The following is a 14819-nucleotide window of genomic DNA, read 5'->3' as shown; positions in this document are numbered from 1 at the left end:
GATAACCTGAAAACGGCGTAGAATCGACAGAAGTCGTATGCCGATCAGAGAAGACAAGAGTTCGGACCCGATATCGTGGAATAGACCATGGAGGTGATCCGAAGGATTCGCACTAACCTGAAGATGACACAGGATCGACAGAAGTCTTATGCCGTTGAGCGGAGACGTGAGGTCGCCTTGGAGGTTGCAGATCTGGCTCTCCCCCCAGTTTAGGCCATGCGGGAGCATGCAAGATTTTGACAAAGCGGGAAGCTGAAACCGTTGTACATCAGACCTTACCGATGATTGAAAAGGTAGGACCAACAGCCTAACATTTTGAACGACCATCGAAACTAGACAACATCCATGACGTGTTCCACGTGTCGATGCTGCGGAGGTACGTAACGGATCCTTCACAGTACTACAACCACAAGAGTTGAAGTTCATAGACACTATGCGATTCCTGGACGAGCTTCTGCAAATCGTGGATCAAAAGGTCAAGAAGGTACGAACGAAGGAAGTGCCACTGGTGAAGGTTTCGTTGGCGGAGCCAAGGGTTCTTGGACATGATCTGGGAACTCGAGGCGGAGATGCGTAGCAAATTAGCCATATCTCTTTGCTTGAGTGTTGTATGAGTTATACATGACAATTTGTTGTATCAGACTCTACATTTTGGATGGCTATGTGATGATATGAATGTGATGATGATTGGAGCATATCCCACGGATTCCGAATTCGAGGACGAATTCTTTTTAAGGGGAGGATTTGTAATACCCCGATTCCCGAAGAAAAATATTTAATTATTTTCGAGAATAAATAATTAAATAAATGCCGCTAATAATTCGGGAAAGAGGATTGGTTCAGAGCTGACCAGAGTCAGTCAACCGGACCAGATCCGTTCCAAGGGAAAGAACGGACGGACCTGAGGAAGGAAAATGCGGACTGGGAGGAGGTCTGGTCCGGAACTGACCAACTATTGGTCAGCCGGACCAGGACAATCAGTCGGATCAAACGGATGAAACGGACCAAGAAAAGAAATAAAAATGGGAAAAACTGAGTTGGTCAGCTCCGGACCAACTCAGTCAGCCGGACTTGGACAGGACGGACGGACCAAGAGAAAAATGAGTGTAGTCCGGACTTGGTCAGCCGGACCAATTTTAATTATAAAGATCCACTGATATTTTTAAAAATAGTTTTTGATATATAAAAATTAGAGATAACTTATTAAAAACCAAAATTATGCAACTAATCAACATCCAATAGAAATTATTAAAAATGCCACATGGATGATCTTTCCGCATAAAATTTTTTGACATTTTGACACCACAATAAACCACATATATATAAATAATTTCTATTTTGACATTTTGCTTCTGCATTTTTTGTGATCCTCCCACATAAACTTTGTTTTTATATTTTATTGATATTCTTTGTCATCCTTATAATCAATTATTTTTAAAACTATTTTTTATGTATAAAAATTAATGTTAATCTAATTGAATATTCATGTTTTAATGAAGTTTTGTATAAACCAATCAAAAATTAGAAAACATCCACCTAGGATGATGATGTGGCTTCACCACAACTCTTTAAACTTCTTTATTAATATATATAGATTTTATGTTGTTACGATTATTAACAAAAAACATCAAGGAATAATAATTTTCATTTTTAAAGGATTGTATGCAATATTTTATTTTGTTACGTTTATTAACATAAAGTATCAAGGAATAATAATTTTTTTGTATTATATGCATAACGTAAATTTTTATAAAATATAATTTTTACCTGTAATAGTTAGTGTTAGAGACATTTTTATATAAAAAATATGAAAATTTATCTATTATTTAACTATAATAGTATTGTTATTGATATCTATTTTTTCATATGCAAAACAAAAATGAGTGATAATTAACAAAAATTAATAGTAGATCAATCAATTTTTATATAGTAAATGAGGTTTATAATAAAAATAGATTAAAACAAATGTCACATAGATAATGACATGGAGATGAGGTGGCTTCACCACATCTCTTTAAACACAATTATTAATATATATAGATTCGTAATGTTCTTTTTTTTTGCCCTTTTTTCTAAGGAGTCCTAGATTTCAGCGTATTTACCATATTAAATGTACGGACATACCGGTCTATTTCTGTTCAGAAAGTATTTATTGATTGGTGTATTTCGGTTTAGATCGTTTTGGACCGGTTAAAGTTTATTCGATTTCACTTCCTTTTAATTTTTTTAATCGTTTATTGGAAAATGGAATCCTGGTAAAGTCATTACCTTTTTATTGTTTTTCCCTCAAAATTCATATTCCCAAACGATTCGGGACGAAGAGAGTCCCTTCTTCTTCTTCCACTCGCTTCTCTGTTTCGTCTTCTTCTTCACCTCTTCCCTCTGCAACTGAGCTCACGAACATGTACTGTATCTCTTCTCTCTGGTTCACCATATCTAATACACTCACATGTATGTATAGATGCATCTATTATGTGTATGTCGTGTCCATGCACACATATCTCGCGTTCCCAGATCTCCATGGGAAACTAAATGAGTTTTCCTTTGTTATCTTCGCCTTTGTCATCGAAGGTGGTTCCGCTAGAATTCAGTATGTTTGAATTCTGGTATAATTTATCGTTGTTAGTTGTCCTTTGTCGGTATTTGTCTCTGATTCTTCTTCTTTTTGTGAATTGTTTTGCCCTATCTTTGTATTTCCCGTAGAATTCTACAGAAATTCATCGAGCCTTTGCATATCGTAATCGTACTAACATACTGAAACTAGGTGAAAAGGGGACTAAGGTAAAAATGGAATTGCTTGCATTTTGCATAGGTTAGAAATGAGCCTCGAATATGCAATCTTTCTTGAAACAAGGTACTGTTTTGTGATTCCTCCATGACTTAGAAATTAGAATTGAGTTTTAGTTTTGATTTTGTGTTTCAGATTGGATCGATTAAGTGAATAACATTAGGGTGAATGTTTTTGAAGACATTGGGAGGTTCAAACTTGATTATGGGATTTGCTTTACTTCGAGATTGGAATAGAGTTTCAAATGAAAAAGACTTGTTATATATTGTCTTAGAAAGTTCTTTATTCAATGGCAAATGGGTTTGTCTCAATGTTCTTATATTCTAGAGTTTTTCATCCTTCTCGAGTAATACAAAGCAGTTTAAGTGGGAAGCCTCTCCTTTTGGTCTTTGGTGCTCTGAGAGGTTACCAAGTGTTCAAAATGTCTGTTATAAGTTCTCGTGATTGATCAATTCAGCTATGGGTTTCTTCTTATATTCAAATCGATTCTTTTTAAATTGGGATGAAGGCCCTGTTGTTGTATGCAAATCGATTCTGTTATAAATATTTTTTATTCTTAAAAGCCGGAAGCCCGTGATGAAATAGAGAAGGAAAACTGTGATGTCTGTTTCCTCGTGTACTGTTCCATTGTTTCGTACTGCACATGTTTCTAGATTGCCTTACCATGAAAGGCTGGAATCAGAAAAAAGATTTCTTTCTGTTTCAGTATTTTGTTTTTCAACTATTTGTATTTTAGACATTACCTTGATGCTGGATGTGCTATATTGTAATCTGATTTCTCAGCTATCTGCTTGTGCTTGGTCTGGGAGGTGGTGTTTTCTTTCCTGGGGTAAAAGGAAATCCGGGGAACCATGCAAAAGGAGAATGCTGCCGATGCCCAATCGGCACCAACTACTCGCCTTCGGCATCGGAAGCGACAGACTGATGTATGTTACCTGCGATTTCGATTTCCAAATTGACCTTTTCTTTTTCCCTGTGTATGGTTGGCTTGGGTTAGATATATTTCTTCCACGTTTTGGTTATTGGAACAAGGGTTAAACCAAATAATGGTTGATTCATATGCAATCAACGCTGTTATTGGCTTAGTGTAGTTTCATTCCTGTCTTGGGAAGTTATGGACGTGCCAAATTGGATGTGTGTCATTTCAACGTGGTGTTGTAGTTCTGGACGGAAATAAGTACTTTTAGATGCCTGCTTCATATTCGTATTCCTTTGATGTATAAATTTGGAATTTGGCTTTTAGGTTAATCCAGGGACAGGCAAACCAAATGGAAGCCATCTGCTTGTCAATGATCGTAACAAATACAAGTCATTTCTCATTCGGGCATATTCCACTGTTTGGATGATTGGTGGTTTCTCTGTCATTGTCTACATGGGCCATCTCTATATTACAGCCATGGTGGTTGTTATCCAAATATTCATGGCACGTGAACTTTTCAATTTGCTAAGGAAGACACATGAAGATAGACAACTCCCTGGGTTTAGAATACTGAATTGGTAATGGCACTTGTCCTCTTCTTCTAAGCTCCCCACCCCCCACCCCCATTTCATGCTCCCATTCTCTGCTGATACTGTTGAGAACTCTCCTAAAAAAATCCCTTTTATTTTTCTCTGTTTTTTATTTTGTATGTGTTGCTTTGAGTGAAATTAGTGCATTTGATTGAGCATCATCTATTCGTCATTTGATGCAGGCACTTCTTTTTCACAGCAATGCTTTTTGTATATGGTCGAATACTTAGTCAGCGGCTAGCCAACACTGTTACTCCGGACAAAGTCCTATATCGGTTGGTCAGCGGCCTCATCAAGTACCACATGGCAATCTGTTACTCCTTGTACATCTCTGGTTAGATCTTCTATGTACTTCCATAATTCCAATTTCATTTTCCTTTCCGTTTTTTTTTAATCTATGAGAAATCAGATATAATCTTTGTCCTTGTCTTTTTGGTTCTTGTCATGAATGAGCAGTGATTTTCCCTGTGATTTCATTTATGTATCTTTTGGCATTTTTGTTGCGGATTACAGGCTTTGTGTGGTTTATTCTGACCCTGAAAAAGAAGATGTACAAATATCAATTTGGCCAGTATGCATGGACGCATATGATCTTAATCGTAGTATTTACTCAGTCCTCGTTCACCGTTGCAAATATCTTTGAGGGAATCTTCTGGTAATCCACTTTGTAACATGTGTTTATTCAGTCCTCCTTACCTTCTCCTTCTGTTCTTTTTTATTCATTTTGAATTTTGAATATTTTTCCTTACATCGCGTTGGCATTTGATTAAAATACAGCTAAATCTTTTGGTTTCTTGTATTAGTAATTTTTATCTTTCTAACTTTATTTTGCTACCGTTGCTGATTTCTGGCGCAGGTTTCTTCTTCCTGCATCACTTATTGTTATTGATGACATCTTTGCATATATTTTCGGTTTCTTCTTTGGGAGAACACCTCTGATCAAGTTATCGCCAAAGAAGACATGGGAGGGATTCATCGGGGCATCTGTTACCACAATGATATCTGCATTCCTAGTAAGCTTGCTTCTTTGGCTATTAGGTATAGGCTTGTATCTAGCTAGTAACCCGATATTAGTTTCTGTCAGCAATTTGAAAATCTTGCAGATTAAGTCTAAGACCTATGAGACTATTTATTCAGTTTTGTTTAAATGGAGCCAAGCTTTCTGACAGTGCCAATCCAGCATTGAAGCTTATTATTTCCATAGCCGCTTTGTATATATGTGTGTCTTTGTAGTACATGCTTGCATGGACCTTCAAAGTTCATTTCAAATCCAAATTGTGTCTGCTCTATCAAATAAATTGATATATTCAAGTATCATGATTCTCATTTTTTGTTAGTAAAGCCGAATGTATGTCTCTGAGTTGGCGATCTAGGGTCATGCTATGAATTTTGACAGTGGACATGCTACAGAAATAATTTTCGGCATGCGGTATCTGATTTGTCTGTCTTGTCCCTATGAACCCTGTTGATCTTTTTCTTGGGTTTGATGGTAACGAGTATGATGCAAAAAGTATTAAAACGGGTCACTTTGCCTGATCCTTCTGAAACAATCGTAGCAGAGAATTTATGATTTAAAAACTCTAGCATAAGGTTGGGAAATTATGGGTGGATGCTTGTCTGCATGGTTTCTTCATAATATCATGGTTGTTGACCATGCTTGTCTCTGCAGCTTGCAAATATAATGGGTCGTTTCCAGTGGCTGACATGTCCAAGAGAGGTAATCTCATCTTGGAAGTTTTCGTTCTGTTCTGCTTGTTCTTCATTTGACAGCTTTCCTTGAAACTGAGTTTCCATTTTGTTCGTGTACTAATATAAATGAAGGATCTATCGACTGGTTGGCTCCATTGTGATCCTGGTCCATTGTTCAAGCCCGAGACTTATGCTTTACCTGGATGGATTTTGAAATGGGTAAGGCTGATCTTAACAGTGCAAAATTGTTTTTGATTATTGATCTCTGTAGCATCTTAACTGAGCGATTTCTAATGCTTCTTGTCTTTTTTCTTCTTTTTATTTCTAATTAGGTTGTTCCCTTGCAGTTTCCATGGGAAGAGATTTCTGTTCTACCAGTTCAGTGGCATTCTTTATGTCTTGGCTTGTTCGCCTCGATTATAGCACCTTTTGGTGGCTTCTTTGCCAGTGGTTTCAAAAGAGCTTTCAAGATCAAGGTTTGCCTACAAGTGCTTCATATAAACCCCATTGTCCCTACAATTTTGCAAATTTATCTTCATGCACTTACGCTTTCTCTTTTTTGTTTCCAATGTGCAGGATTTTGGTGATAGTATTCCTGGACACGGTGGAATCACAGATAGAATGGATTGCCAGGTATACATATATATACACACATATTAGCCAATGACTTCAATACGTTGTATGTTTCTCTTGCCAAACTGATGGGCTCGGGAATAGATTTGCCTGATAGCACGATATGTTACTGATTAGAAGACGTGCTTGCCAGGTATGTATATATATGTTAGCCAATGGCGTCAATACAACATATGTAACCCGCATGTCGGTTATTTTCACTTCCAAACTGATGGGTTCGGGAATAGATTTGCCTAATTGTACGATACATTACTGATTAGAAGTGCTTTTATAGTATGTATATGGTATGTATATGATATGACCATGTTTCATATTTTGGCTTCAGATGGTGATGGCTGTTTTTGCATATATCTACCATCAGTCGTTCGTTGTATCCCAAAGCTTATCGGTGGAAAAGATCCTAGAGCAGGTAAATTTACAATGGCATCATATGCCATTGTTCTTATTCATGTATTCTATCAACCAATCAAATAGCTGCATCCTTACCATTTTGATACTTTTATGAGAAATATCGGCTATCCATTACAATTTTTGGGATGATTTGGTGTTTTATTTGCTTAGTGGCCATCATTTAACATGATATAATGCAAGATTCCATGAAGACTTAGTATCTCCGAGGCGATTTTTTTGATTCAGGAATTTTTTTTACTAATTTACAGGTTATCACAAGCCTGACACTGGAGGAACAACAAGCTCTGTTCATGAAACTTGGACAAATGTTGCAGGAAAGGTTGTGACATCTTCATGGGAAACTTTGGATCCGACATTGTACCATGCCATGTATTCTCTCTCTCCCTCTCCGTTCATGTTGCAAATCAGATGAACTGATCATCGGAAACCAGATAATGTAAGATGAGTGATTAGCGGTTTGGGTTTCAGAAGAATAATTTTAGTTGGAGTTTATGCATCGTGCATTTTACATTTGTATAGTGTTTTCTTGTTTCAGGCCATAAATCTATGTTCCAGATCCATTTTATCCTGCTTTGCTACGTTACTACCTCATGTATTGTCTTTGAATCTCTTAATAAATCCATTTGAAGCTCTACATCTAAGTCCTAACCTAGCCATTGTGGTTTGGAGATGGCTTTCTTATCCATGTAGTTAGCCTCTATACCTAGGGGTGAGCTGGCGCTGGGTACCCGAGTTTTTTGGTGTACCTGATCTCGATCTCGGCTTCATGGGGTCGAGTTTCCAAGCTTCGAGTACTATGGGGTAAGGCGAGGACCCTGGTATCTGTTCCACAAAGAGACTTGCATCATGCGGGAGGGTGAGAAGGGCAGCGAGGTGAATTACGAGTTGAGAGAGAACGAGTCGAGACGAGAGGATGGTGCGACCCTGGTTCAAGGCAATACAATATAGTTGCACATCGAGGGTGAAATCGCCACTAAAAAATTCGAAACACTAAATCCTTTAGTAATGTATCCCGAGTTAGGGACCTTATGATTTATCGCGAAACCGTAATCCCTCTTGTCCACTTGCCGTCTCTCTTGGCCCTGGTTCGCCCTCTCCCCTCTTTCAGGTGTTACCTGCAGATCGAGTTTTCGCCGGACAGCCGTTCTTGAAAATTGAGTCTGCGGCCTGGGTTCTCGCCAGCATAAAGGCCTGATCTCGCACTCACCGAGACTCAGGTTTCCGAATTTTGAATACCAGAACAAATCCAATGCAAAGACAGGTGAAAAAACACACAACGTGATCAGGCAGAAAACAGAATGGACTAAAAATTATGGTACACGTACTTAGTTGAACAAAATGGTTGGTCAAAGAAGTTGCAGGAATCACATGAACTAACGAAAACAAAAAAAAATCTAGACGAAGTTGCCGTTCCAAAAAAGAAAAAGAAAAGAAAAAAGACAGCCGTAATTCTGACAAAACAACGAGCCTAAACCTATATTTTGTCTTTGGCCCTTTTCCTCATTGTGTTTTTGGCTTCTCGATCTTGACATAGGGAAGAACTCCCATAAAGTATCTGACTTTCGGGTTCCATCCCCGTTGCTGAGCACGACAGAACATCAGGAATGTGTTTGCAAAGTAAGAATTGAAGCCCATGAAGACATGCCACAGGGCATGTCCCTGAGGGTTGACAGGAAACTCGGATATCGTCTTGCAGAAAACACGATCACAGAACCAACATATACTCCCCATGAGAAGCGTAACCACATACCACTTTGCGAGATGTTTGGCTGCATTGTCCTCTGTGTAGATATAGTACTTGTACATCCGAGGAATGCAAAGAAGGGAAAGGATCACATAGTGGACCTTGAAGCCGATGCCAAACCGGACAAAGGCATGGACTATGGCAAACGCAGCTCCATAGAGGAAGAGAAAAGTGGGCATAGTGCTTCGGTAATGCCAATCTGGTGAGTAAAGGATGTACATGTACAGAAGTATCTCCCAAACCATAGGCGTCTCATCACTCTGCTGTTGCCTGCTTGAAGAACAGAGACAGAATCATAACCTGATGTCTAAAGATACAAAAAAAAAATGGAGGAGAACAAAAAGGAAAATTCCAGGACCACAATACATACAAATTGATCTGGCAAGTTTTCATACATACTACCACTCCTCCATAACCTCAAAACTTCTAAGTGTATGTCGGGAGTTCTACATGTTCCAGTAGTAATGATTGCAAATGTGCTCCAATATTCGGACAAAGTGACAAACAATGACAAGATTCACTCACTAATTCCACAACAGTAGTAAAATATTTTGCACTTACATGCGTTGCAAAGTGGCATGGTAGAGCATGCTGCCCATACCAAGTATCATATTGGATATGTGAAGAATGCTAAACCTCTTCTCGAACCGTTGCCTTAATGCATTGAAAAGACCGATGAGAGCCAAAAGGACACCAGGGACATTGGATATTGTGTTAAAGAACTCCGCTATATACGACGAGTAGGCATAGTTCTTCTCACAACACTCAATAGTAGATGTCACAGGACCCCAGAAGCTCGATATCCCGTTGTCCATTGTACCCTCTTGATATGAATCACGAACAAATGTATCTTGGGTTTAGACCGACAGAAACTAGAGAATCACAAAGGTCGTGGAGGTTTCAAAACCACATCCTGTTAGAAACAAAAACATACTTCAGAACACCAGATTTCATGCCAAAAGGAAAAACAGAGGATGGAAACTCAGATGAAACCTCAAAGGAATACCAAACATCACAAAAGCACTAGGATGCATGCAGAACAGAAAGATATACATTACCCTAATCAATAAAGTTCCAACGAAAATGAAAGGGACAACCTAAGCAATCACTAAAATGGTTTCAAACTATAACTTGTAAAAGCATACCACTGACCACGGGAAGTAACTACGAATGGCACAAAACCAACATGACAAACAACACGAAATAGGATTGTGGAAGAACTCGAGATAAATATGAAAACAGAATCGAATCCAATAACAGATCATATTAAAGACAAAACAGAGAACAAATCAAACAAATAGCAACAAGATACAGGCGAATTCCATCAAATAATCGCATAGATCCATCACCAAATGAAACAGAGATGCCCCTCCAGTTACATATGAGAATTCGTAGAAATCAACTTTTGGACACTTACCCAAATCGATAAAAATTAAAAAACAAAATGAAATTTAGAGTTTAACAACAATGCCTCCTCAGGCACAAGCACGACGACCCAAGCAAACTAAACAGATCCAACAAATTAAAAAAATAATCTCGATCCACTCTTTTCCGAAATTCAAAGACCGCGACGAATCAGATTCCGATCAAGGACAAAGTAAACAGCGCCATTCTAAAAGGAGAGCATACCGTTTTCAAGCGAAAAAAAAAAACAACGGACAGATCTCCTTTCTCTCTACGTCGTCTGACCCAGAGCTTAGATGAATCCAGCCATGGTGGATCGGCGGTTTCTTCTTGCACGAGCTTGTGTTAAAAAATTTAAAAGACTCGAGAACAGATTCTCTTTGGGAGGAATCGAGTGAGAATCGAAGAAGACCCCTATTCCGGGTTTTTTTTTCCATTTTTTACTTTTTTTTTTGGGGGGTTCGAGGATGGAGGGCGTTTTCGACTTTTCAAGTGCCGGAATATCGGATCCTCTTGATCATCTAGAGTCTTTGCCCCGAACGAGAAGGTATATGGTACCCTTGGGTGTATTTGAACCTTTGACTATTCATCCATTCAAACGTGAACACGTGTCAAGCGTAAGCTTCCGACTGAGAAAGAGTGTTTTCCTCGTAAACAAAATAAATGAAAAATGGCTTCCGCAGCGGCAAGAGAAGGAGAGATCATTCTTTTCGCTCAGAGAGAAGGAGACCAACAACAAAGATCTTTGCTTTCGTAGCAGTTTCTAATTTCGGAAAATAGAAAATTTGTTGTTCCGAAAAGCGGATCGGGTTCTGGATTCGGATTGAGCAGTGAATCAGCGAAACCGGGTCGGATATGGAGGGAGTTGGGGCCCGACTCGGGCGATCCTCGACCCGGTACGGACCAGCGACGGTGTTTACGGGTCCGGTGAGGAAATGGAAGAAGAAGTGGGTCCACGTCTCTCCTTCCAACAAGAAAGACTCCAGCTCCGCCACCGCCCCCGTCGCCGTTAACGGTGGTTCGGCTGCCGACGAGAGCAATGGGTCGCATTTGTTGCTGTACAAGTGGACTCCTTTGTCGCAGAGCAACAACGGTAACGGAAATGGCGGTAGTAATGGAAAGAGAGAGGGAAATTCTCCGAGCGGTGACTCAGCGGAGGAGCCTCCGAGGCGGAAATTTAAATATGTCCCGGTGAGTTGTTTTGATGAATTCGGTACGGAATTTGGTATTCTTACGGCTTCGGATGGGGATTCGATTGCTTGGTAGATTTCAATAGTGGTCTAGGGTTTTCTCTTTGATATTGGAATAAGAAAGTATGAAGTTTTGAGATCTGAAAAGGTACTGTTGAGGGTCTGCTTCTGGTGATCTGTGTTTCTCATGGTTTTGCCACTGAATTCACCGCGGATTAGGGTTTTCAATGGTGGAGATATCTGCAAAGTAGATTTGTTTCCTAGGTTTCATGGCGTTCGGGCATCGAGTCATAGGCGGATGGAGGTTCATAGATTGTCCATGTAAAGTTAGGGTTTTCCTAAGGTTTGCATATCAGGAGGACACTTGGAGAATGAGCTTAGACAGAAGAAGAAAGTAATGAACTTGATCCTGGAAGTATATCCAAACATTCTTTGAATCAAAATGTGTGGAGCTCAATCCTGGTCCAACAAAAAGGAATTCGGAGCTAGAGAATTGAAGAACATGGCTTTTTTTTTCTGTCCACCTGAAGAACTTGTGTTTGACCTTCCCCATTTATAGTCTTTTCGATCTTTGGGCATTGGAGTTCACTAGGTGTTCATGCAGATTGCAGTGCTAGAAGAGCAGAAGAGGGAAACTCCAGAAAATGAGGACGAGGACAAGGTTGATGAGGAGGATGCTAAGCCTAGCGATAACGACAGAGCGGACTCAGACGAGAAGCAAGGTGGTATGGAGGAAAAACCAGACATAAATGATGTTCCAGTGGAAGATAATCAGGTGAAATATTTGACATTGAACTTCCATCTGTGTCACTCCTTATTCTTCAGCTGCCCAACTTGACTTTTAACTTCATCTGAACTTGGCTGTTTCCATTTAGTCCGAGTGCTGCTGATAGGAGTGGTTGATAGAACCTTCTCGACCTTCGATTATAGTATAAAATCTTGTTCAATGAGTTTCCTTGAACTATCCTCTTGGTTGGATTCTAGACTGTACTCGCTACATTATTGCTGCTTGGGCTGGTTATAGAGCTTAGTATAGAATTTTCCACCAAAATTCATTTTTTTTAGGTTCATGTGTTAAAAGGGTTAGACCTAGACTCGCTTAGGGTTGAGTGATTAGTCCATGATTTGCAGTGTTTACAAATTTTGGAAGACTTAATCCAAACTCGAAATGAATGGAGAAAAGGAATTTATCGGTCCGATCGTGAATTGTTATTGTTGTATGTGTTGAAAGGGTAAACGTTCTTGCTTGCTAGACCTGTTTATCACAATTTTTTGGCCGGCAGGAGGATGGGAAAATGGTAAGGCAAGATCTGAACAAAAGCACATTGGATCTAAGCCTCAACTTAAATGCACAAGATGGAGATTCAGAGAATGAGCAGAGAGCGGAGGAGACGGATCATTAGAAGTGTGATGATGAGTTGGGTTCGTTCATGCCTCTGTCTTCACTCTTTGATGTCTTTAGGAACAAACAAACTAAAGTGAAAAGAAAGCTGTCACAGATCCCACCCCCCCCCCCCAAATTACTGTCTGATTAAGAACTGAGCCGACCATTAATTACCCCCCCCCCCCCCCCAAATTACTGTCTGATTAAGAACTGAGCCGACCATTAATTTGTTTTTACCCAATTAAATTTTAGCATTCTGCAATGTGTTTCCAAATCGTGAACAATGTGTTACCGTGACTCTGTCATTCCAGAATCCAAACACAATGAGAAAGGTTCGGCCTTGATCATCATTCATTCATTTGCAACAGCAGGCTCTGCTTCAGATGAATAATCGTGCCTATAAAACATAAGAGAGCATATCACATTAGTCAAAAAGGGCGAGAAAGGCATCGTAAAATAACCAACCATCGCGACATAGCCTAGCCATGAGTTTGCTCTTGTCTAGCCGGTGCCAAATCCGGATAAAAGATAGAGAGGTTTTGTGGTAAGTGGCAACCAACAAAACTAAAACCAACGTCATATCTTATATGCAATGAACCCAGTAAAAAGTCACTAGTATAAGAAGAGGCCATGTTTTATGATAATGGTGAAGTTTGATGATAGATAACCAATGGTGTCATATGTAGTTCAGCTCACCATTTTGCTCCCCAGTTAAGCTAAGCGCTTATAGCAACCGAAATGGTGTTTCCAAGCATTTAGTGCATTTTATATCTTCATAGAATATAGAAGGTGCTCTGAATGTTAAGCCGTTCTTACTTGATTTTCCGGGCGAGTTGATAGAGACCTGTCCCGGCCATGGTAAGGTTCACACTAAAGAGGTTCCAGTTTTTCTGTTAGAACGAAAAATACAAAACTCGGGTAAGTTGGATAAACACAAAGGAGAGGAATATTAATGTAAGACAGAAACAAAAAACCCATCCAAAAACCGACTCCAGGAAGGCGGGAAGAGAAGTACAAACAAACAAGATTTACAGATTAGTTCGATTGTAAAGAAAGGTTCCCACGATGGCATTATCATGAATAAGGATACTTACGGGAGTGATCACAGTGCTGTAGCGTGACCAGATAACTCCAGTGCATGCGACCGCTGTTACGACAGAGCAGAAAAAACTCTTAAAATGTGATAAAAAAGACTCGAGAGATGAAGAAATATGCAATCGTATACGGATTAAGAACGAGATATAATCATGAAAAATTCGCCAAGAACGCGAAGGGATGTATACCTATTTGTTGAGGGTAAGAAAGTTTCTCCGGAGGTTTCGCAAAATCTGCAACGTTAGCAATGCTGATACCCCACTTAAAGGTCGGCGCCCAGAAATGAACTGAGAAAACACAATTCGAAAGGCCGGGTTTTTTTCACCATAAGATCCAAGGTATAACAGATTCGAATTCGATCAAGCTTATGAAAGGCACTTGCTTTAATCCATTGAATGGAAATTGGACAAAAAATCATTTTATGTCCTGAAAAAATGTGCATAAACTTGCAATTTTTTGCGGGGGGACACAAATCAAACAGGAAAATCACGAGTCCAAGTTTTGATACCCTCAATGAAAATAGATTCTCTCCACTTTCACGGAAAACTAGATTCCTATCCATTACACGGTCATCGCAATGGATAGATACATGCCGAGATTCGAAAATCGTCCGAAGATGAAATGATGCTGACAGGATAAGACTAGGTAATCTCAAAATTCGATCCGATATAGAGAAGCACGAATTCGAGGATCACAGAGTTCGATGCATATAACTTAAAATCGGATAATCAAGTCTTATTGGAGCAAAAAAAAAAAAAAGCCGAAATCGATGAAGACGACGATGATCGAACAAGAAATTAAATATATATATATAAACACGAGTTGACTCACTGGTTTTGGGCCCGGCAGGGTGATTCCAGAGAGCTTGAAGCTTTGAAGCCGCCATGGATCTTGTGTTTCTCTCTTCTCTCTGGAGAATCGTATCTTTCTGTCTCTCCGAAATTCTCACCTTTGCTCCGTCTCTCCTTATAA

General features: G+C 39.4%; 4 protein-coding genes across 5 annotated transcripts; 2 read left to right on the top strand and 2 right to left on the bottom strand.

Annotated features, from left to right (window-relative positions):
• Positions 1-2294: 2294 nt before the first annotated feature.
• Positions 2295-7619, top strand: LOC104806329 (phosphatidate cytidylyltransferase 2). 2 transcript variants are annotated; one of them, XM_010531171.2, is made up of 12 exons: positions 2295-2404; positions 3572-3714; positions 4032-4285; positions 4480-4631; positions 4811-4952; positions 5154-5310; positions 5967-6014; positions 6119-6205; positions 6334-6462; positions 6563-6619; positions 6945-7028; positions 7279-7619. In XM_010531171.2, the coding sequence occupies exons 2-12, from the start codon at positions 3640-3642 to the stop codon at positions 7354-7356; spliced, it is 1263 nt and encodes a 420-aa protein (XP_010529473.1). In that variant the 5' UTR covers positions 2295-2404; positions 3572-3639; the 3' UTR covers positions 7357-7619. The 2 variants fall into 2 exon arrangements, with proteins under 2 accessions (XP_010529473.1, XP_010529472.1); XM_010531170.2 differs by having other exon boundaries at positions 6319-6462.
• A 690-nt stretch (positions 7620-8309) lies between these two features.
• On the bottom strand, positions 8310-10601 carry LOC104806328 (alkaline ceramidase 3-like). Its single transcript, XM_010531169.2, has 3 exons — positions 10404-10601; positions 9336-9687; positions 8310-9044 (listed from the first exon to the last, which is right to left on the bottom strand). Exons 2-3 carry the CDS (start codon positions 9587-9589, stop codon positions 8531-8533), a joined length of 768 nt encoding a protein of 255 aa, XP_010529471.1. The 5' UTR covers positions 9590-9687; positions 10404-10601; the 3' UTR covers positions 8310-8530.
• A 256-nt stretch (positions 10602-10857) lies between these two features.
• On the top strand, positions 10858-12872 carry LOC104806327 (probable elastin-binding protein EbpS). The gene is made up of 3 exons (XM_010531168.2): positions 10858-11369; positions 11973-12143; positions 12652-12872. The coding sequence occupies exons 1-3, from the start codon at positions 11034-11036 to the stop codon at positions 12769-12771; spliced, it is 627 nt and encodes a 208-aa protein (XP_010529470.1). The 5' UTR covers positions 10858-11033; the 3' UTR covers positions 12772-12872.
• An 80-nt stretch (positions 12873-12952) lies between these two features.
• On the bottom strand, positions 12953-14810 carry LOC104806326 (mitochondrial pyruvate carrier 4-like). Its single transcript, XM_010531167.1, has 5 exons — positions 14679-14810; positions 14036-14134; positions 13847-13899; positions 13569-13642; positions 12953-13149 (listed from the first exon to the last, which is right to left on the bottom strand). The coding sequence occupies exons 1-5, from the start codon at positions 14731-14733 to the stop codon at positions 13104-13106; spliced, it is 327 nt and encodes a 108-aa protein (XP_010529469.1). The 5' UTR covers positions 14734-14810; the 3' UTR covers positions 12953-13103.
• Positions 14811-14819: the final 9 nt, after the last annotated feature.

Source organism: Tarenaya hassleriana, unplaced genomic scaffold (assembly GCF_000463585.1).
Source record: "Tarenaya hassleriana unplaced genomic scaffold, ASM46358v1 Cleome12, whole genome shotgun sequence".
Taxonomy (NCBI): Eukaryota; Viridiplantae; Streptophyta; class Magnoliopsida; order Brassicales; family Cleomaceae; genus Tarenaya; species Tarenaya hassleriana.
The sequence above is the reverse complement of the archived record's forward strand: the minus strand, read 5'-3'. Positions and strand labels throughout refer to the sequence as shown.